The sequence below is a fragment of the Podarcis tiliguerta genome (genome assembly GCF_965153285.1).
Source record: "Podarcis tiliguerta genome assembly, chromosome: 4".
NCBI classification, from domain to species: domain Eukaryota; kingdom Metazoa; phylum Chordata; class Lepidosauria; order Squamata; family Lacertidae; genus Podarcis; species Podarcis tiliguerta.
Window position 1 is genome coordinate 94,458,692 of NC_139537.1, and position 24,491 is coordinate 94,483,182.

Consider the following 24,491-nt stretch of genomic DNA (forward strand, 5'->3'; position numbering starts at 1 on the left):
CGCCGACCATGCGATCGGCAAGTCCTAGGCACTGAGGTTTTACCCACAGCGCCACCCGCAGCTCTAGCTAGACCATAGGCATGTAATAATACCGAAAATGTTTACCACAAGAAAAGCATTAAATAATAGAAGGTCCTCTTTGTCCAGAACACCAGTCTTCATGGTAAAACTACCAGTTACAACTGTATATGATTCATACCTCTGGGTTTCCCAGCTTCCTGTCAGCCTCCTTTGGGGTTAGTTAATTCTGGAGCACTGGTGCATTAGATATGAGTGGATCATGCCCTCATGTAGCCACACATCACCCGCTATCAGAGAAGCCTGCCACTTGTTTTTATGAGTGGTTGCATTCGGACATTATGCTATTCCACGATTTACTGTTGCTTCTCCCTTCCCTCCTTCAGAACAGCCGTGAAGATGAAATCAGAAATGTTCACTTCCGTTTTGACCTACTGCCATTTAGAATTACTACAGTTTCGTGTTCAGTGGTCACACAAAACTGTAGTTATTTCAGAGAGGAAATAGTGAAAGCTTCCAGTTTCTAACAGCTGTAGGAGCGGATTTTGGGTGGCGCAGGGAGCGTACAGTCATACCTCGGGTTACAGGTGCTTCGGGTTGTGCGATTTCAGGTTGCGCACTGTGCCAAACCTGGAAGTACCGGAACGGGTTACTTCTGGGTTTTGGCACATGCACAGAAGCTCTAAATCGCATTTTGCGCATGCGCATAAGTGCCAACTTGCAACCTGCGTGTGCACAGACACGCGCTGCGGGTTGCGAATGTGATTCCCGCATGGATCACATTTGCACCCCGAGCGTCACTGTACAGGTTTAGACATGTGTCCAAACCAGGCCTCACATGTCTCTAATGTGAGCTTCCCATCTTCAAATCAGAAGGTGCGCCTATGCACTCTTTTACCTTCTAAAACTAAACTTGGGGGGAGATATACGCGAGTGCCTCCAATTTTAGATAAAAATGTGTGCACCTAAGCTCTCAGAAATTTGGAAAGCACTAGTTTAGAAGTATATTGCCCATACGTACTTGGGACATACTCCCAAGCAAATTTTCATCAGGTTGCAGTTCTTAATCCATAGCACCTTTTGTGTTTTTCATTGTTCAGTACATTAGAATTCAAGCAGCGTAATAGGCTCCATGTAGGGCTGCCATATTTCAAAATGTAAAATTACGCTGTTTCCGCTGCTTTTTTCATCGCATTGCCATACATTCGGGTTTTCCCTGATGCCATTTTTACACCCAAAAACCAGGACATTTTCCTGATGTATGGCAAGCCTAGCCCCCCTGCTGCCCTATTTCTATAATATCTTCAAAATCTCCCATGTGGTTTCCAGTGGATTAATGCATGCCTTCTTCAGAAAAATATCATGGAATATTCCAAGCAGATAGACACGAGGTTTTGCAGACCAGTTGCAGGTTGTTGTTGCTGCTGTTGTTGCTACTACTACTGTTTTAAATGGTATAACTGTTTGTTTTTGCCACTGAATGAATCCCATTTCTTAGCCAATAATGCAGATGATCAAAATTCTTCCAGAATCATAGATACCATAGAATCATAGAATTGGAAGGGACATCTCATACATCTTAGTCAATGCAGGAGCCTGGTTCTGAAATACTTATTGTTGAAATTTGTATGCCTTAGACTCCTGTTTTCTGTGAAATCGCTACGTTTAAATTCTAAACTAAAATGCTTTACTCCTAGCATTTTCATCGGTGTGTCAAAAAGCAAACATGGTCCAGTATTTCACTTCAGTGCCGATATCATTTTATTATTATTCATAAAGTGCCTGTCATTATGCTTCATTATTTCTGCCTTTTCCCTCAGAGCTGCTGAAATTCTGAATCTGTGAATTTCTGCGTAAACTCTGCCAACCTGAGAAATAAATTTTTTAAACTAGGTCACAGGGCCTCCCCAGAATCCCTCTTTGGCAAGCATGCAGAGTCGGATCCTGGCCACTACCCAGAATGGGAAGCTGGCATGCTTCCTGTTTTTCACCCATCCCAGGTCCCAGCTCATAATTTACCTTGAGCTTCAAACTCAAGTAAACTCCTCACAGGAGCTTTGGGCTGGAATGGAACTGGAAGCAAGACAACCTTCCATACTCTGCAATAGCTGGAGCACAGTGGAGCACTAAGAGAAAAAAAGTGGGACTTATACTGACCTTGCAGGAAGTGTGCCCTTATATTCCTAATTTTGGTTATCTGGTTTGAAGTGTAGTCCTGCTCCTAGCAGATTAAATGGCGTGGGTCTACTCTAAGTAGGACTTAGCTGACGACAGCCCTAAATCCTAACAGCAAATGTAGTTGAAATAAATGTCAGATGTTTCCATTGAAAAAGAAGTCATAGCTATCGTTTTTTAAAAACACTTTAAATTACCCAGTGATGGACTCCGTCCCTGTAAGATTAAATCCATCACTGTTTCAGTGCTGCTGCAGGTGAATTTCAGCTGGAAGAATACAAAATCTTAGGTGTAGGTTGTCTGTGCTTGTTGTTGGGGCTGTGGTTTTTTCCCCCCTGTACGTTCCCCTCCCTGTTGTCTACCCCCCTCTGACGTTCTTTGGGGTATCTTAAAATTGCTAATTGTCTGTGTTCAATTTCCAGAGAGAGCATGTGGGGCTGTGCCAGGTCAGCTGTTAACACTTTTCGTTTTTTCAACTCCAGGTATGAAGTATTTTATTGTGCATTATATAATGTTGATATTGTGTACTTGAAATTTCTGGGAAGCAGTTTGCTTCTGTTTGATTTCCCTCTGTCACGTGGCTGGCCACTGCAAAATAAAACAAAGGATTTCTGGAGGGAAGGCGCAAAGTCAGCTCAGCACGTCCGTATTTTGCTCCATTGTTTCCCTCTTCACTAGAAAGCGGGTGCGGGGGCCACTGGTATCCAAAAATCTCTAAGGGACCCAACATTATATCCTCCCGATATTGTTGGACTGCACTTCCCCAGCCAGCCTGGCCACTGATCAGGTGTGGTGAGAGCATCCAAAAACATTTGGGAGACACCATTTTGGCTAGCCCTGCCTTAGATGAACAGCTTGAGATTCACCTAGTCAAAAGCAGCCCTCTGGGGCATGGTAAACATCCAATTCTTACAGCCTGCCTGAGTCTGCAGAAACATGTGGGGGGGGGAGCCTATTAAGCACCTGGTGGGCTACATTCATCTCGGAGGGTAGCAGGTTCGGCAGGCCTGATGTGTCAAAATTGCTGCCGTCCCGATAGGTGGCCAAACTCTGCATCTGTGGACATTGAACACAAATAGATGGGAGAAGGACGCCTTGCTTGCCAGTCAGCTCACATTCAGTATTTTTATCACCAGGTTCACAACACTTATAATTCTTCCATTTGCACTTCATCTGCCCACCAGAGGGCTGCTTCACACATCGTACGTGATTGCCATTGAGAAAGCAAATACTATGTATTTCTGTCCGCGTGGGAAGGCAGTTGTGTGAAGCAGGACCAGCAGGGATTGGGCTGGTTTCCACCATGCCAGCAAAAGCCTTTGTTTTGGGATGACATTGTTGGGATGGTTGGAACCAGTATAAACCACACAGGAGCTCCCTATCCAGAATAGAACCCACAGTTTGCCTTCTTGGAACAAAGGAAGCTGTCTGCCAGACCCTTGCTCCATCAGTCTGTCTACACCAGGGGTAGTCAACCTTTTTATACCTACTGCCCACTAATGCATCTTTCTTGATGGTAAAATTGCCTTACCGCCCGCCAGTGCTCGATGGAAGGAGGATTCAGCTTGTGTCGTAGAACCCCCTACCGCCCACCTAGAATCCTGAAACGCCCACTAGCGGGCGGTAGGGACCAGGCTGACAACCCCTGGTCTACACAATGGATGACTTGCTTGTCGACCTCCAGATGCGGTTGGACTCCAGGTCCCATCAACATTGCCAACATGGCCAGTGGTCAAGGATAATGGGAGTTGGACTTCCAGCAACCTCTGGAGCAACACAGGTTCCCCACTCCTGGTCTCCATTGACTGGAAGCAGTTCTTCCGGGTTTCAGAGATGAGGCTTTCTCAGTCCTTCCTGGGGATGCCAGAGGTTGAGCCCGGGTCCTTTCACATGCAGATCATGTGTGCTCTGCCACTCTGCCACTGAACTTTGGCCCTTTCCTGTGGTGACAGCAATGTCCCTGGCACAAAGTATGAAGTGTGGGCCTTAGCCAGATGTTGTACCCCGTGAATCTGTGCCCCTTAACCTTTACTCTGTATTCATTGAAACTGATGTCATCATATGTGCTTGACTTCCCAGCAGATCAGAAAGACCCAAAAGTGCTGCAGTGTTGGTGCTGAATCTGGACCCTAGCTGCTATACATATCGTGCTAGAAAGCCAGACCAGCACCTAATGTTACACAAGCGGTGGCTCAGTTTTAAAAGTGAAGCCTGCTGTGTAGAACACCACATAGGTCAGGCATAGGCAAACTCGGCCCTCCAGATGTTTTGGGACTACAGTTCCCATCATCCCTGACCACTGGTCCTGTTAGCTAGGGATCATAGGAGTTGTAGTCCCAAAACATCTGGAGGGCCAAGTCTGCCTATGCCCGACATAGGTGAATTATTTCAGTCTGGCTGGCATCGTGCTTTGACCTTGTAGAACTGCTCTTCTACCTAAGCCTGTTTAATCCATTTGTGGCCACTGGGGTGCAAGGACTTGCATGGTCCTTAGGAAGCCAACCTTGCAACTTCAACAGCTGCAGAGATTGCAACAGAACCTGGCCACACATGCGGACAGCATACAGACAATTGCAGGTGCTTACTGGCATACACTGAAGCCAAGTGTCAGTTTTGGTGTTTGGTGCTTTCGTACTTCAGTAGCTTGGAGTGAGGCAAGCAGCAAGATAACTTCAGGTGGCTGCAGATGCCTGTATCTGTTGACATGTTTCTTGCCTTTTGATGCTTTAAATGACAATGTGCTGACTGCAGTATTGACTGTCAGGTTAAGGCCCAATGAAAGTTCAGTTTAAATCCAGGTCAAAGAGGAACAGCTGTATGTATAAACTTCCAGCCCACATTGAAGTAGAAACGTGAGAATTGAGACAGTGAAATTTTGTTGGTTCACCATCCATGTTAGTCTGTCATAGCTGGCCACAAGGATGTATTATTGAAGCATGCTTAGAAGTTCTAGTCTCTCTCTCATCCACACACACATAAATCTATCTTATCTATCTAAATCTATATAGCTCTCTCATGTGTACACATGCATGCAGACATCTTTTTCCCCGGTTGGGGAGAGAATTTGTGTTTTCTCTGTGAGACCCAAGCTGCAGTGGCAGAACGTCAAAGCCACATATGCAAAGAAGGGATCTGTAGAAGAAAAAACAGCAAGTGTTTAACTCTTCTCCCTGGTGGGACACCCCCCCCCCCCCAATTCTGTTGTCATGTGTGTGTTCACCATGTTGAGTGGAGAAAAGCAGCTGAAAGATGTCGCAGGGAGAAAGTAGCAGGCAGAAGACTAAGTGACGAGTCCATCCATCAGCTCTTCTCTGCAGACTGACACGTACATGCTTTCAGCAGAGAATAAGCAAATATTTGGCCTCGTTAAGAGCTAGTTGCAAGGTCCATACTGCTAGGGAAGAAGTGAAAGGGCATTTTGTGTTGCTTTGCTTGGATGTGGTTGGATGTGCTAATACCTAATATATCAGGTGCTTTGATATGGATGGATCACATGAAAACTGGCAGATGTGTTCAATGGTGCTGTGCTCCTGTCAGAGAGTTCTCAGTGGGTCTTGATAGAGAAGTTGTTGACCCTACCCATTCTGTGTGAGTGGAGGGACGCGGGTGGCGCTGTGGGTAAAAGCCTCAGCGCCTAGGGCTTGCCGATTGAAAGGTCGGCGGTTTGAATCCCCGTAGCGGGGTGCGCTCCCGCTGTTCGGTCCCAGCGCCTGCCAACCTAGCAGTTCGAAAGCACCTCCGGGTGCAAGTAGATAAATAGGGACCGCTTACTAGCGGGAAGGTAAATGGCGTTTCCGTGTGCAGCTTTGGCTCGGCAGAGCAGCGATGTCACGCTGGCCACGTGACCCGGAAGTGTCTCCGGACAGCACTGGCCCCCGGCCTCTTGAGTGAGATGGGCACACAACCCTAGAGTCTGTCAAGACTGGCCCGTACGGGCAGGGGTACCTTTACCTTTTTATTCTGTGTGAGTCATCTTGGAGAATCCGTTACTTTCAGTGTGCTGAAAGTACAGTTTTGTTTTGCTCTCCTTAAAACGCTGGTCTGCCGTATTCTTTCTTAACGTCTTCTGCTTCATCATTTTTGGGGTCAGACTTGCGAAAACTTAATGTAGCTAAAACTAGAATTATGCTCATGGGTGTAGCATGTCTTTCTGATGCCATGTCTAATGTGCAGTAGCCATCCTTTAGTGGAGAATGAACAACAGGGTGGTTAGAACTGCTACAGGTGTACCTGGAACATGTTCTTTACATGTTCCCATGACTTCTGAAATATAGTTTCTCCTTTCTTCTTGACCATGCAGCTTCGATGCCCTTCCAGAGCAATATTAGATGAAGCTAAATGAATATGTTAGAGAATCGTAGAATCATAGAGTTGGAAGAGACCACAAGGGCCATCGAGTCCAACCCCCTGCCAAGCAGGAAACGCCATCAGAGCACTCCTGACATATGGTTGTCAAGCCTCTGCTTAAAGACCTCCAAAGAAGGAGACTTCACCACACTCCTTGGCAGCAAATTCCACTGTCGAACAGCTCTTTCTGTCAGGAAGTTCTTCCTAATGTTTAGGTGGAATCTTCTTTCTTGTAGTTTGGATCCATTGCTCCGTGTCCGCTTCTCTGGAGCAGCAGAAAACAACCTTTCTCCCTCCTCCATGTGACATCCTTTTATATATTTGAACATGGCTATCATATCACCCCTTAACCTCCTCTTCTCCAGGCTAAACATGCCCAGCTCCCTTAGCCGTTCCTCATAAGGCATCGTTTCCAGGCCTTTGACCATTTTGGTTGCCCTCCTCTGGACACGTTCCAGTTTGTCAGTGTCCTTCTTGAACTGTGGTGCCCAGAACTGGACACAGTACTCCAGGTGAGGTCCGACCAGAGCAGAATACAGGTGATGGCCAATAACATTTAAACCTAGAGAATTATTCTTATTTTTAAAGGAGAGGGAACAGTTCACCAAGTAGGGCAGCGAAGTAAGTGATTTGCAGAGTTGTATGGTTAGATGTGGACTACTGATTTATTACCAGCATTTGTCATTATGGAGGAGGGTTTCATGAGCAGGAATTGCATTGCAAGGACGCTCAGGGACCGCAATGTGTAGCCATACGTTGCACACATGCCTGTCAGTAAAGACTGGCTGGGTCTCCCAGTGTCAGGGGCGATGGGCGGATTTTGCCCTAACCACAAGTATCATTTCCAAGTGTAGTAGATCACTATCCTCCATAAAAATGGCAAATATTGATTTATGGGAGAAAGTAAAGAGTAGCAATCTGGGATGAAGGGCTTAGGCAGGTGTCCTTGTGATATTGTTTGAGACACATGCTCAGGACTTTTTATTTCAGCAACCTTAAATTTAGTTATTTGTTTTGCTGGTTTTATCTGTGTTTTTATGTACACTTGTTTTTTAACAGTTTTGCTGGTTTTTTGTATAATTACATTCTGTGCGCAGCTTAGAGAGTTTCCTACATGTTTCTGAGTAAATCAACGAACCTCTAGCTTTTGAGAAGCAAGGTTGCTCCTATCTGCAGAGACCCACACTAGGGTTGATTTTTTTTTAATGTATGATAATAAATCCCCAATCAATGCTTTATAAATGTCACCAAGTTCATATTTCTCCTTCGCCCTTTCTGCTCTCTGCCTGGCATTCATTTGGCTCTTGCAGCCTCCTTTTCTTTCTGATTCTCCTTTGGCCACACAGCAAGCTAGCTTTTGCCAGATGGGTTGTGCTTGGCAGCTGGAAAATCCAGGTGCCAAATTCTAGAATGTAGCTTTTGCACGTTGACATGAGGGCCTGTTGTTGCCTTCTTAGATCACAGCTTGGCTTACTCTCTGACTGGCTGCTGTGGAACAGCCTTTGGGGTTTCATGTAAGGGGGAAATAGTTGTGGGTTGGATGCATTGCTTGGCTTGAATGATCTTGTTAAATACTATTTTCTAAGTCTAAGGTGAAATTACTTGCACTTTGTCTCATTCATATATATATATATATATATATATATATTCTGCTTTTGTTCACACTGATAATGCTTACCTTTTTCAACACCCTTGTTAAATTATTGTTATTATTATTAACTATTTCTACACTGCCCATCTGGCTGGGTTTCCTTCCCCCTCCCTGCATCCACTCATTCATGTTCATCCATGCTTTTAATTGCATGGACATTGTACTTAACATTCAGTCTGACTGTATCGACACGCTTTTTGAAAATGAATCTAACCAATTAATCAATATTGAGTGTATTTATTTATTTATTTGATTCCATTTATGAATCACTTCCCATAAGATTTCTCAAAGCCTTTTCGTAACAGAAACATCAACGATAAAAACTACGGAAAACAGTTCCATATGTTAAAAACAATTCTGTACATGCAAACAATTGAAAATAATTCTATATGTAAAACCAGTCAAAAGCAATCCTTTTACACTTGCCCGAAAGTAAATACTATTAAATGAAATGGCGCTTGCATCTGACTAAGCATACATAAGATTGTCCAAATATACCTCTCAACCCCCTCATCTTGAATTATTGTCTGGAAAGTGCAGTGGTCCCCAAGACTACAGATGTTGGACATCCCTAGATGAAAGAGTTCTCTGATGGTAGAGCCAAAGCAATATTCTACACAAATACACCCACAGTGAAAATGCAGCCATTTTTTAAGGGTTGTGTTGTGTCTCTGGAGCCAGCCTTAACAGATAATGCTACAGAATGAATGTGAGAAAGAGAATCTATTTACATTCTTCATATAGCCTTGAGTATTTTTTTTTCCTGATGAGACGACAGGCTTCCTAGGAATGCTGTTTATCTCCATCCCTACTACACAAAAAATCATCGGTGTGGATTTGTACGTTGCATTTTGATGTGATTAAGCATTTTAAGCCTATTGATTTCATGCTGAGGATTAATGATGCTGCATGAACAAGCATCAAGGAATAAAACGTATTTACATGCTTGATTTGAAACATGTTTCCCCCCCCCCCCTTGCAAAAGACTCCAAAGAACCTGTTGCTGGATAGGAAAGAGATAGCAACAAAGCAAGACGAATCATGCAATTGTGCACTGAAAGAGACCTGAATTGACTCGTTTTAAGCATAAAGAGGTCCAGGAATATGAGGGCTTAATCAGGATTGATTGCACTATCTTGGATACTTAACACCAGTGTTTGACTTACTCTGCTGGAATAAGAGATTAAAAGGATTTCATTATGTGTAACTGCGTATCGGATTTCATTATCGGTAACGGCAACTAATCAAAGAAGGATACTTAGTCACCCCTGATTAATGAGCAGGACTTTGTAGCTGAAAAGTGTGCTGGTTTTAGCAACTTAACAGGCAGGACCTATAGATGTGTGTATGTCTAGTCAAGCGGTGCAATATTGTAGATGAGACTCTCGATTCTGCTGTGATTGAGCTCAGAACTCCACAAATTCCCCAGGAGGTCTGACTGCCATGTTGTACACAGACCTGTCTTAACTGAAACCTCACTGACCATTTATTTTAAGGAGAAAAGCGATTTGGGGAGGTAGCGATTTGGAGCTGAGAAACTGCAGGCCATTTGCAGGAACTAACACATTTTTGGAAACCAAGAAGTGGGAGGGAAGTAAGGAAACTTTGCATTAATTTGGAGCAGTGAAAAAGAAGACAGAGAAAGAGTTAAGCTGCGACTTGTTTATTTCAAAAGTCCCACATCCAAAGCTTCTCTTTTTAAGAAACAAATGAAAGAAACCGCTATTGGGGTTCTATTACACATGTTTGCATGTAATGGATGGTTCGGCCCTTATATTTAGCCCAAGCAGCTCATTGTTTTGTGCTCTGCGATTTGCCAGTGCGAGCTTCATTGTACTATTCTCAAGTTTATTGCCCAGCCAATTGGCCATTCCAGAATCCAATCATTAAATCACAAATGGTCAGACATGACCAAACATTCTCAAACATAATTGGCGGCTCCATGTATTATTAAAATCAAATTTAAAAATTGCCCTACCATTACAGGCAATATCAGCAAACATGCATCTATCAAAATCACCCAGCAAGTTACATCTATATTAGCGTATTAATTTACTCAACCCATCCCACTTTAAATTTAGAATATTGTTTTGTACTCCCCACTTTTCTGAGAAGTAGGCAGAAGCATCCTTTTACAGGAAATGTTTTCCCGTGAGAAGAGAGTATGGGAAACTCAGGATATTTTTCGAGTACTGGGGGAACCAGTAAACGTCCCAAGAGGCAACGCTAGTCTTTAAAGCATTATCAGTTCCCCAAAGGCAACACCATCACCTTGACAATCCTGAAGGCTGCCGCTTGCTATTTAGCTGCAAAAACATGGTCTCGCTTTTGCTTTGCTGGCTAAATTTAAACTGGAAAAAATGTTATTTCCAGGCAGATGTGCAAGTTTGATCTTAAGATTTAATGCTACCTCCTAAAACCTTTTGGCTGAAGGTGTGGTTGGTGAATGTTAAAAGAAACAAATGGGATCAAGGCAGTCTTGGGAAAGGAGGAAGTATAAATCAGCATGCTAGCAGATGTAATCATGGCTGGCAGAAGAGCTGGTTTTGTTGTCCCCAGTGGTTTTGTTCCTGTGTTGTTCTACGGTTTGGGTCCTGTTTAAAGGTAAAGGGACCCCTGACCATTAGGTCCAGTCGTGGCTGACTCTGGGGTTGCGGCACTCATTTCGCTTTATTGGCCGAGGAAGCCGGCGTACAGCTTCCGGGTCATGTCGCCAGCATGACTAAGCCGCTTCTGGCAAACCAGAGCAGCGCATGGAAACGCCGTTTACCTTCCCGCCGGAGTGGTACCTATTTATCTACTTGCACTTTGACGTGCTTTCGAACTGCTGGGTTGGCAGGAGCAGGGACCAAGCAACGGGAACTCACCCCGTCATGGGGATTCGAACCGCCGACCTTCTGATTGGCAAGTCCTAGGCTCTGTGGTTTAACCCAGAGCGCCACCTGTGTCCCTTGGGTCCTGTTTACCTTGCCGCATAAGTCCCTCCCCATTCCCTGATACATGACGAGGATTATCTGTTCCTGATACCATCCACTTGAGAAAGCACCAGGTTGGGTCAGCTAGTGTATTTGCATCACACCACCCTCTCCAACTTTCCATCCCAGTATGCAGCAACAACCAGGCCAAAGGGCAGTCAGATAAGCAGAACAGCCCTACCATGAGGTCTGCTACTGGTCCCGCCCCCAGGGCCTGCAGAGAGCTAGGAATTTAAATGAGGAAACCACACTAAAGTAAAGCCAATATTCTCCGCCATCTTTGGCAACAGCACTGTGCTTGTCTAATTTATCTATCATCTGGATCAATGGTTCTTAACTTGGGTTCTAGACCGCTTCTTAAGGTAAAGCCTTGAGGTTGAATCCTGACAAGACAGAAGTACTGTTTTGGGGGGACAGGAGGCGGGCAGGTATAGAGGAGTCCCTGGTCCTGAATGGGACAACTGTGCCCCTGAAGGACCAGGTGAGCAGCCTGAGAGTCATTTTTGACTCACAACTGTCCGTAGAGGCACAGGTCAATTCTGTGTCCAGGGCAGCTGTCTACCAGCTCCATCTGGTACGCAGGCTGAGACCCTATCTGCCCGCAGAGTGTCTCACAAGAGTGGTACATGCTCTGGTTATCTCCCACTTGAACTACTGCAACGCGCTCTATATGGGGCTACCTTCGAAGGTGACCCGGAAACTGCAACTAATCCAGAATGCGGCAGCTAGACTGGTGACTGGGAGCAGCTACTGGGACCCCATAACACCGGTCTAGAAAGACCTACATTGGCTCCCAGTGCGAAAACTTGGGACCGAATAGTCATTGAATATTCATGAAGCATTTTCACTGAAAGAAGGAGCCTCGAGGGCACCGTTCTGTTGCTGCAGAGAAAGAAGAACCTTCTGTTTTGAGAAGTAATTTTGGCCTTTTCCTATTATTTTAGTAAGCGTTCATTTTTGGCATCTTCCTGTGGCTTTTTTTTAGTAAGCTGATGTAGGCGTGTTGGGTGGGAAATACCGTCGACTGTGCAGGGGCCCTTTTTGAAAACGCCTTAAACCACACCAGAAAGTTTGCATTGATTGTTCTGCCCAAATGTGTCTCAGCAGATTGGAGAAATTGCACTGAAAATTGCGACGGGGTTGTTTTCATACCTTCGGCTAATGAGCAGATCCTGGGGAACTTGCCGTTCTTGGCTTTCAGAGTTAAAGCGTATAATCGCCGGCTTGTCCTTAGTAATTGCCTTTCTGTGCCAAGTGGGGCGACCCAGATCTCTGCCAACCAGGGTGACAGGGTTCCTGCACCCTTGAATAGGTGAGCCGATGAGGCCATTTCAGGAGAATTAAGTTTTCCTTATCCTTCCACCATGGCAGTAGTAAGTCCTTATTAGTTGTGCAGCTGGTTTCCTGGGGCAGCTAGGATGTGATTCCCTCAGACAGCAAGGCGAGAAAGCCTATGTGTGTAAAAGCTGGATGGGTGACTCCTGGAAGGATTTGCATGAGGGGGTGGCAGTGATGGTTGGGAATTAACCCTCTCAGCCATTGTGGGGATGGGGAGGCCATGCTGCTACTTGCGTCTCTCAGGCAAAGACTAAAGGTACCGTCTCTTGCAAATGTTTCATTTTTCTCTGCCATTTCTTCCCCTTTTAGCTCCTGCACAAAATGGCTCGGTCACTCAGCAATCATCTGTTTTTGCGCTTCCCTTGGCACGCGCGTGTTTTGGTGGTGGGGTGTAGCTGGAGTTGAGGCTGGCTCTCTCATTTCTAGCTGATTCTGTCATTTCCGTTAGGCCTCAGTTTGAACGGATGCCAAAACCAACAGGTGATCCCCCTAGCAGCAAAACAGCAGGAAGTAGGCCACGCATGCATGAGACAGTTCACCAGAGGGGCTGTCTGGCTCGTCTCCATCTCTCTGCATAATTAACACACACAGCCCCCCCCCTCCCCACATACTGAGAAGAAAATCTGTGCAGAGCAGCTCAGCTGCAGCAGACACCAAACAGCCACTGGAGAAGAATATAGATAAAGGGAATGGCAGGGAGAGGGCGAACTGTTGAAGTGCAGAGATGCACTGCGGTCTTCAAGGGAAACGGTAGTTGGTCCTTTTAAGGAGGTGGAACCAAATTCTATTAGCTGCTGCAGAATAGCATCTGCTCAATTACCCATTATGGATATTTAAAAAGGAGGAAAAAAAGGAATTGCAGAGAGTACTCGTGCTCAAATCACATTATTAAAATTGGTTTAATACTATGAAACAATTCATTTCAGGCCAATTCATTTGTTTTGTTGCTGGGGTGTTTTAATTCAGGGCCTTGGCTTAGTTATCTGGCTCTCACTAACTACATGTGCTCATCTAATATTAGAATGAAGAACAAATACTTCCGAATATCTAGCCTCATGGCCAGAGATACGGGTCACTGTTAAGCAGTTCAACACTGATCCACCTGACCGGCTATATTTTCCCACTTCCCTATCTTATTACTTAGCTTACTCAAGAGATGAACACATATTTTAAAACAAAAGTTAAGCCTAGAAGCCAGTTTTACAATTCTGCAGTGCTTTTATGTGTGTGTATGTCACACGTGTGTATGAGTGAGATCAGCATGAATGGAATTAGTAAATACATGCAATACGTGTGTGTCTATGTGTCTGTGCGTATGAGCAACTGTGTGAGAAGGGGGCAATGAGTAATGTGTGCACATTTTCTGTGTGTTTTGTGGTGGGGTAAATAGGTGAATTGGTTGTATAAATGGGAACAGCAAATGACGCTGGTCTAGAGGAACATTCCTACCCCCTCTGTCATCATGACATTCGTTTTTGTAATGTGCACAAATTTATAAAGTCTCTGAGTAAAACATGCAAGAGAGCAGTAGTTTAGTGAGTGATAACTGCCCAGATTCCTTGCTCTTAATTTGCAGAATTGACGTGGCCTGGCATTCAGCTGCAGATAGGAAAACATACTGAAACCATCTTCTGGATTTCAGTATATAACTCTTGGGCTCAACAAACTTGCACCTTGAAATTAAGGACACTGCTTTGCATGTTGGAATCAATGACTTCAGAACTTCAGTGCCGTTTTATTGATGCTGAACACTGATCAGAGCTCCTCCCCCTTTCACCCATAGGTAGGGAATGTTCCTATTTCCTCCCTTCTTAAAAACTCTCACGTGATGAGAGTATTCTTGGGGAATCAGCAGGAATTGTGAGAGAATCCAAGGATGTCCATATTTAAATGAATCGCTTCATTTTTTTCAAAAAATGGGGTATAGCAATATGAATCACTTATATGGTAACACCAACTTGAGTCTTCCCGTGTATACGGACCAAAACCACACCACTGATGCATGAGAGAGAAGCACCAGAAAACTCTGAGGTGCACTTAAAAATATCTGAAGATCAAGACACCTCACATTGGGAGTGAGGGCTCAAAACAGCCCCATAATTATTCACTGGCATGGAATGCTAAGACACTGTAGTGGTTCTAGGGGTTGCTCATGCGTAAGCCGGTGCAAACACCTGGCTGGGTTGCCTGAGTGAACCTTTTCTGTCCGCACAGCCACTCACCCGTGGCTGTCTCAGTCGCTGGCAGAATCCGTCAGTGGGCGTTTCTTAAACTTCTTCCAGCAAAGAAGCTCTTTGACGCCTAGTCTTCTCCTACTCTCTCTGCACGAAAGCCTTCTGCGCAAGGAGGGCGTAGGCAGCGGAGGACCTCTACTTTCCCCGCTGGTCCCCGGCAAGGAGTCATGGGACCGCCTCACCTCTTCCCCCATCTGCCCCCCTTCTCCACTGGTGCTACGCTGATTCTCTTCCCCAGAAGATGGGCTGCCTCTCCCAATCCCGGGATGCTCTCTGGAATCCCTCTGGATTTTGCTCTCTCCCTCCGGCACTGATGGCAGTTCCCTGACAGACACACTAGGGGAGCTGTTGACATTTGGAATGTGGGTTAGGGCAGATATATTTTGCAGCCCTCATCCAAAACAGGAGATTCATAAAAAAACCTCTGGTGGGCATCAAAACAAAAGTGGTGGCTGGCTCCAGTGTCATTAACCGTCTTCACTAGTGGTGTGCTGGATAGGCCAGGAACTTCCCCCCCAGTGTAACCACCACCCAGCTGAAATTTCTATAGGTAGACTCTAAGTTGGCTGACTCTCCCCTGTTGCGCATGTGCGGTATGTTTTTGACTGCATAAGCGAAAGCAGAGAAGGACTCAAATTGACATTGGAAAGAATACCATTGCCATGTGGACCACAGGGTGAAACTTAATTTTTGCAGATTTCTTCAATGAGGGGGTCTTAAAATACATATTTTGCAGGGTGGGGAATCAGATCTGCTATTATTTTTGTGATTGGACAACATTTAGCTTGACAAGTCTACGTTTGATTAAGCCTCAAATAAACTGCTCTCAGAAAACCAAAGGCTTTTAATTTTACCTTCTGAGAGTGTCAGCACATATAAAATATGTATAATATATCAATACAGGTGATAATATTAATACATAATATAACTGCAAGTACTTGGCAATCATTTTTAATTATCTCTATGCAATTTTACACACATTTTATTTACCACTAAATTTTATTAATTCAACCAAAATATCTTTTGGATTCCCAAGTTGTGTTACAACTTTCTACCACCCCTCATTTTTGGAATTTGAAAATTGGAAAAGTCAATATGGCCTCTGCTGTGGAGGGCTTCTTTTCAAACTTTCAGCCATTCCATTTCACCGCCCCTCCCCACAGTTTCCCTCCCTGCCCCAAGCGATACCCCGGTTATTTATGTGTTTGCTACACATTTAGTTGAAAAGTTAACCTTAAATCTGTTTCAAACTGGTATCATTTTACTTTGAAAAGGCATTTAAAGGTAGTTTCTGTAAAGTATTCATCCCAGCGGGTTAATCTGTATCAAATGGCTTGTGTTGAGAACACAGTCGCAATATATAATTAGGTAGAATTTTGAGTGGAAATATTAGAGCAGTTATTAGAAGCGGTGAAGTGCAACATCACTGATTAGGATATAAAGAACAGTTGTGGAATGAGATTTCTTTGTCAGGGCAGTTGGCAACAGAGAGACTAGTGAGCAATACGATAAGAATTCCTGGGGTTGCAAGTAGTGATTGTAAATCTGAGCAAACAAAGGTCACAAAAACGGACCGCTTGTTCCTTATTGTTTTCTTTGTATGAATGGGAGCTCTTCAAATATGATACGTTAAAAATATCTTGCACACCCTCAATACCTCACCAAACTAATGGCCTTAATTTTGCTCCCCTCCATTCAGTCTCTTCTCTGCACCATTTTCCTTTCTCTTTGCCCTCAAAAGAAAGTCAATTAATCCACATTGTTTTGGGTACCAGCCGCTGTGGAACCATCGTGAGAATTAAATGGAATTAAATGGCAGGAATTATGAACGAACAAGGTTCCAGCCCTGTGAGGGCAAAGAAGGAAACCCATGACGTTCATTAGGGACAGTCTCTAGGCCATATATAAAACTTCATCTCCTGCTTCCAGTTCTGGAATTAAAAGTATAGGATTTTCAGTATAGCCAGCTATGCATGTGCTAATGGTGGCATGGGGAACTGAAGTCCCATCCCTTCACTCCAAACATGGCCTTAGATTGGCCCATCAAGCAGTAAAATCCAAGGTTATTTTGGAGAACACTGATTCATTGACCTGGTTTCCATGTAACACCAAGCCAAACCATGGATTAGTGTGAGGGTTCCCAGAATAGCGGTCATAGCCTTTTTGTCCTTCTTCCAGCCCCATGGTACGGCTGAGAGCTAAGCCGTGGTTTAGCTTAGTGTGTCATCTGAAGCCAGACTCAATGGTTTGTCTCCTTCAGATAAACCATGGTTAGTAAGCTGCAAGATGCTTCTTGCCCAGAGATGGAAAGACAGCAAGATACCTATTAGGGTGGACTGGCAGATGAAATTATTGGACTATGCAGAGATGACAAGATTAACCAGGGAAATCAGAAATCAGGAGGATCAAAACTTCAACAAGGAATGGAATAAATATATAATGTACTTGAAAGACCACTGTAAGCACTTGAACTCTTTGGCAGGATTTAAATAACTCTTGCAATGACACGTAGACTTTCGATACAATGGAGGATGATAAATTAGACAGATTCACAATATGCTGTTTCAAAAGTTAGTTAAAGAACCTACGGAGGGAAGTCTTGAGATTCGGAAGAATCTTGGGTAAAGTTTAACATTAGTGATAATACTATTTGTGTGAATGGATTTGTAGAAATCGAATAAAAATTATTTCCAAAAAAAAAAAGGAAAGAAACATTGGCTTGTGATTTGTCTGGAATGAGACAAACCATGGTTTGCCCAGGTTTGAGCGACATACCCTGACTTTGCTCACAGCAACATGAGGACCATATGAAGCATATATGCATAAAACAGAGGCTGCTTTCACCTCAGCTCAGACAGAGGTGACATCGTTGGTTGCTTAAAGGAGGTGAGGGTGACAAATTTGCAAGGAAGTATCTCAGGCTACGCGGGTGGCGCTGTGGGTAAAAGCCTCAGCGCCTAGGGCTTCCTCGGTCCCAGTGCCTGCCAACCTAGCAGTTCGAAAGCACTCCCGGGTGCAAGTAGATAAATAGGTACCGCTTTATAGCAGGAAGGTAAACGGCGTTTCCGTGTGCGGCTCTGGCTTGCCAGAGCAGCGATGTCACGCTGGCCACGTGACCCGGAAGTGTCTTCGGACAGCGCTGGCCCCCCGGCCTCTTGAGTGAGATGGGCGCACAACCCTAGAGTCTGTCAAGACTGGCCCGTACGGGCAGGGGTACCTTTACCTTTACCTTTTTATCTCAGGCTATGCTTGGGGAGATCTGGGTTCAGATCCCTGCTCTGCCAGGATGTTCCCTGAATATAAATCCCCTGCCTCACAGGTGGCGGTAAAACGGTACAACCTTATGCATGCCACTTCAGGCTCCTTGGAGAATGGCTTGGCTGTCACTGTGAAAAGCCCATAAATATTGCAAAAATAACATTTACTGGACCTACGGAGGCAAAAGAGGCAGGGAGAGAACTGTGTGGGTGTGCATAACAAACAATACCAGGCAAAACTGGCACATTTTTAATTTTTTGTGTTATTAAAAGGATTGTATTGTGCTTCAGTGGTGCTCACAATCACCAAAGGTCAGCAACAGTCAAGGCTAAATTGCTTGAACACAAAGGTAATAGAATTATCTCATTACACTGATCACCCATTTTCATTGCTAATCCAGTGTAGTTTAACTTTGCCCTCGCCCCATCTTGCTCGCTCTCCCTGCAATAGCTGCAGCAAAAGACAGGCTGACTGACTGACTGGCTCCTGCAATTCAAAGGTGTAAAAGAAAACGGATTGGCTGCTAGGCCCATTTTTGGAAAAGGCGTTCCTTGAACCAGACGCAACTGGAGAAAAGCAAGAACTGGCTCTAATTCTCCTGCAGACCACAGAATTTAGAATGGAGAGCACATTTCAGAAACACATCAAAATTCCTGCCATGCTCAGACGATGCCACCTAATTTTGACCCAAGAACATAGGCTGAGAAGACTTTCTCTTTGAGAAAGAGGCAAGCATCATTGCCGTGTTGTGTAATATTTAGCCATTACTTTGTATTATGCCATGGCAAGTCATTGTTTGGTCGTCTCCCAAAAAATTAATTCATTTTTATTAAATTTTCCACTCTAACTATCCAATCAAATCACATTAAATATTCCAAATTATACATATACATATCAAATAATCCAAATATTCTGCCAAATTATAAAAAATAATAATAATAGGACTTCCTATGCTTCAAGTTCGGAGGGTTCTGATCATCTCATATCTCTACTGCTTTTCATAGTCGTTTCTGATGGTTCCTCTAATTCTTCCTGTTGTTAACCTTCCTTCTTTCACGGCCTCTGAGTTGTTCCCACATGCGAGTTGAAACAAGCAATGGTGTGCTTCTGTGTGGATTTTATGTCTATGATTCCCCTCTATAAGTTTGCAGCATCTCCTCACACGCTGGTGTTTCTGCCGAATCAGTCCATCCCATAATATAACCTCAGGGCTGGTTCATACTTTCTTAAGCATCAGCAGCCAGGTAGCACACATAGCGTAAGACAGACATGTCCAAGGCGTCGATCCTGCAATGGATTCTGGTCGATCCCAACCAAGGCCTGGGGCACCTCCTCCCGCCACCCTCTCGGCTACTGGGCACCCTCAGAGCCTGCACGGCCGCAGCTGGAGCAACTCCACAGGCAGCATGGCAGCAAGCGCTCTGGCTGGCGCTTTCACGGCCGCGATGCCGAGCCAGGTGGCCGGCCCCGGAAAGGCGCGAGGCACCTGCCACCACCCCCTGCAAGCCGTAGCTCGCCATAGCGCATGTGGGCTGCACCACCCAGTCAGCTCAGGTGCCCAGTCAGCTGGCTGCCCCAGAAAGGCTCTTGGCGCCCACCTTTCCAGCTCCAGCCTAGTTGTGTTTACTCGAAAGTAAGCTGCCCCTCAGTTCTACATGGATGCTGAACTTTCCCCACCTTTCCATCTCTAGCCTAGCTGTGTTTACTGGAAAGTAACCCCCCCCCCCCCGGTAGCTCTTCATCTGGTAAAGGGGGAATTGGACATTTCAGGTGCATTGGCTTCCTGTGCGCCAAGGGCCCTGGGAGGGGGCCGGTGTGGGAGTAATAATTTGTTATTATTTTTATCATTATCACCATAATTTATTATTTATTCCCCGCCCATCTGGCTGGGTATCCCCAGCCAAAGATAATATGTTTAAGTTGAAGAATGACAATGTTTCGAGATTCTGGTAGATCACTGCCCGTTTTTGATATTGGATGGTAGATCTCACCCTGCTGGAACTCAAGACATGGCTGACGTAAGAGATGCACAACTCTGGGTGGAGATAAATATTCTAAATTTGAATGTTCTGTTTGAATACACGTTTTGCTCATTGCAAGGCTTTTGTTTTCTGGACAGGGAAACATCCCAGTTCTACTACACTTAGAACAGGGGTCAGCAACATTTCTCAGCCTTGGGCCGGTCCACCGTCCCTCAGATCATGTGGTGGGCCGGACTGTATTTTGAAGGGGGGGGGGAGAACGAATTCCTAGGCCCCACAAATAACCCAGAGATGCATTTTAAATAAAAGCACACATTCTACTCATGGAAAAACACCAGGCAGGCCCCACAAATAACCCAGAGATGCATTTAAAATAAAAGCACACATTCTACTCATGGAAAAACACGCTGATTCCCGGACTGTTCATGGGCCGGATTGAGAAGGCGATTGTTTTTTGTTTGTTTGTTTGTTTTTTAAAAATATTTATTAAAGGTTTGGAAATTACAGAAAAAAGAGAAAGAAAGAAAAAGAAACAATATAAATTTAACAAAACATACATTACAGTTACAATAAAAAAAATACAACAATACAAAAAAAAGAAAAAAAGAGAAAAATGAAAAAAAAAATACATTAAACACACACATCCAATATTCCATATCTTTACCTTTCATTAACTTGCTTCATCGACCTCCTCACAACTCCCTTTTTTGTATTCTATTTCAATTAACTATTTCAGCAAATTCTTTCCATCTCAATTTTTTTCTATAATTTATCTTAACAGTCTAACCTTAAATTTTTCATTTTATCCCGTTATCTATCCACTTTTACTTAAGTCTTTATTACATTACTGCTAAAACCATATAACTTCATCCAAGCATCCTTCTAGCATTCACGGATTGAGAAGGCGATTGAGCTGCATCCGGCCCACGGGCCTTAGGTTGCCTACCCCAGACTTAGAATGTATGCCTGTTGCTCCCTTTGTTGAAAAGCACTCACTCCTTAGCAGCAATTTGTATGACGAGGGCCATTGACAAATGTGCTATCTATCTCACCCAAATCACCACCAGAGGCTAGGAATCCCTATGTGATCATATCACCTCGTATGTTACTTTCTCCACAAGTCTACACTCATGGGATTGGTTTCAGTTGTCCTTTCCCGAACCTCTTCCAGCTCTACAATAGATTTGTGATTACAGTCACACCATAGATCTGTATAACGGCATTATGATAGCTGCAATTTTATTTAAAATGTCTTTCCTGATGAGCCCTAACATGAAATTTACAATATTCACAGCTTCTGCACACTCAGTCAACACTTTCATTGAGATATCTCTATCTCGTTCCTGGTCAATTCCCTGGCAGTTCAGACCACATATGCATATATGTGAAATTGGATTATTATTATTATTTACCTCATCGCTTTCGACTTGCTAACATCATATCACAGTTGCCATTTTGCTGCCAGTTCTCCCAGTTAGGAGAGGAGCTCTGTGGAATCCCTTTTTATGGTAGCCACCGTGAGCAATTTGGCACCTGCAAAGGGTTAACTGGCACTAGACCAGTTTTCCTGTTTTTCTTCCTGGAAGTACATAAGGAAGATCTCCATCCGTGTTTTTGAAAAAGCTTGTTTTAAAATGCCTCCTGTTAGAAATATTTGAGTCAATAATTATGGCCTGTTAGTGCATAGTTCCCTTTGCATGGAAATAATTTAGTATACTGGGTCTATCTAAAAGACTCTATTGTCTAGAAGCAGTTTCCTTGCTGTATGATGATGGCATTCTTGCTCCAGAGGAATATTTCCCTTGATGAGGAAAGAGCCCTGTCTTGAGTCAGGTATTCAAGGTTTGCTTTGAGAACTTACCCAGCTTGTGTAGTCTGAGAAAACCAGCCTTAAGAGTTTCTCTGTCTGCAGCTTTTAAGATAGGAACCCTAATTATAGTGCTTCATCTATATAGAATTAGAGAATTTTTGTGCTTAAAATGGTACCTTCCTTAATATACATTTTATTCAGTAGTTTCTGTCCCTGCAGAATGTTCAGATTTCTTTCCAAATCAACAAGCCTTGTCTAAATGCTGAACACCTTAGATTTGATATACTGCAGGTGAGGACAGATGATAGATAGTAAATCCACTTGTATATAACAAAGAATATATATGTTGATAGACACCTGTCACAACAACTGACTGCTAAATCTTGCGGTCGGCTGCCTTTGGCTTGGTAGTTGATAACATTTGATTTATTAGTTTTGGCTGTTAGCGTAATTCTGCACGTCGGTTGCTTCTGATGTTTAAATATATTTTCGCAAAATCTTATTGGCAATTTCTTCTGACCTTCATCACATTAATAAACATGTGGCTAACCCACAGAGAATAATGAGGATATAAGCTTGTGTCAAGGAATGCCCCAATGTATGCTTTGTAATGCACACAGTTTGTTTATTTATTTCATTAAAAAAAAAATTATTCCCCTTGGTTGTAAAATTTAATTAAAAAACCCTCAAAAGGGTTTTGTTTGAATGTCGCTAGAACTTTTAATGAGGGGTACTAAAACTTCGCTAACTAAAATCAACTTTTTAAGTCAATGTGAGTTTGTAACGTTGGATTGGTTCACACATGCATGTGTGACCATCGCTTGACAGCTCATCGCGGAATATGTGAAATTAACTTCACTGATCAGGAGATGTGAAGTGAATAGTAAGTTTCTTGTGCTTGGTCTCTGACTTTTCCATCTTGCATACAAGCCATCATTTGATGCAATGCAGCCGTGGAGAGCATATGGCCCTGCATATGTCGATAGACTACAACTTTTATAGGTTCAAATTTACCACCTCTGATTTAATGTAAGTAAATAGCCCTTACATTCAGTAGCTTTGCCATTCCCTGTTACATGCATTGTTCTTGGACAGCTGTCAATCTTAGATGCTTGAATCAGCCTTGCAGTTGATAGGAAATCATGGACTTGATAATAAATCCGGAACTTCATTTTCCAGTTCATTTTAGGTTTCCCCTTTTCTAGTCATTCTCTGACTTGGAGTAATAGCTATGAATAATATTTGTGACAGTTAACAGCTGCTCTCTAGTTGGGACTTAAGGCCTTATTAACATAAGAAAAAGGGAGTAAATAAGAATGTTGTTCTGTCATAAATTGTTTAAATACAGTGTGCATATGTATACCATATGCATATGCTATAACGCCATGCTGAAACGCAAAATTCCAAGCTTCTGTTAAGATCCCTTCTATTACTTATTTTGCTTTTGTGGAATTGCAGTATAGAATCACATTTGCACCCTTCACCCGCCCCTGAGATTACGCTTGAGCCAGCTTAAGTCTCAACCATTATTATTATTAATTATTAAATTTATATACCACCCTTCGTCCGAAGATCTCAGGGCGGTTCGCAAGATAAAAATGCAAGATAGAAGCACAAATAAATAGCTAGAAGAAAAACAAAACAATACCCCCACATCCCTATTTGATCCGGCCATGTTTCTGCTACTATCTGAACAGTCCAGGGCAAATCTACAAATTACTCTTGCACACACACAATTTTGACCATCAGTCCCAGGTTTCCTTTTGAATAGCTGCGCTTACCATATGCCATTCCTTTCCAAGAAAGTAAAACCAGAGTTCTCGTGGTTTTGTGCCATGTGTCAACTTTCGCCTTTGTGTCAAATGCAAGCGAGTCTGCTTGGTTTTCTTCTCCAGCGTTTTATTTATTCTAAGCAAAGTGTACAGTTTCATTTCAGCCTGGATTCAGCATCTTAGCACCAGGTCCTCACTGATCCTCTTAGGCCCCTTGTTTATTATTTGTTTCCGCATGGTGTGTGTGTGTGTGTGTGTTTTAAAATCCTTTGTCTACCTACTCCAGAGCTTTATGTGTTGGCGATAAAGAATTCTTCTGATTGATCCTTAACGACTGATAGCAAAAGGGAATGAATGTTCCTTTTCCCTTCCCTCTTCAGGCTTTTAATCCTCACTTGGTTTCCACCCATCGCAGCATCTTTCTGCTTATGCGCAGGGATAGTCCGGTTCCTATTAGCAAAAAAAAGCGCTGCAGTAATTTTTCCTCCCCTGTGTGGGTCAGTGAGGTCTGTATCTTGTGGAGAAAGCAGGAAGTATGGAATTACCTTCAAGAAGGAAGAACAAAGGCCAAAGAGTTTATTACAGCTAGACAAATTTAAGGCTCTGGTGCCACCTAGAGCCAAGAAGTAATATTAACAAATTAAGAATACTGTTTGCAATCCCCACCCAACTGTGTGTACAGTGGTACCTCGGGTTAAGTACTTAATTCGTTCCGGAGCTCCGTACTTAACCTGAAACTGTTCTTAACCTGAAGCACCATTTTAGCTAATGGGGCTTCCCACTGCTGCCGTGCCGCCGGAGCACGATTTCTGTTTTCATCCTGAAGCAAAGTTCTTAACCTGAAGCACTATTTCTGGGTTAGCTGAGTCTGTAACCTGAAGCGTATGTAACCTGAAGCGTATGTAACCCGAGGTACCACTGTATATGTACT

At 43.7% G+C, this 24,491-nt stretch overlaps 1 protein-coding gene across 6 annotated transcripts in view; it reads left to right on the plus strand.

The window, feature by feature from the left end:
- The window catches only part of KLF12 (KLF transcription factor 12), a 228,647-nt gene that overhangs the window by 157,026 nt on the left and 47,130 nt on the right, over positions 1–24,491 (plus strand). For 3 of the 6 annotated variants that reach the window (XM_083435890.1, XM_083435892.1, XM_083435891.1), the window contains exon 4: positions 2,616–2,675. The exons of the other annotated variants lie outside the window; for them this stretch is intronic. In XM_083435890.1, the coding sequence (XP_083292016.1) occupies positions 2,616–2,675 (60 nt within the window). The remainder of the gene's footprint in view (positions 1–2,615; positions 2,676–24,491) is intronic. 6 annotated transcript variants of the gene reach the window in all.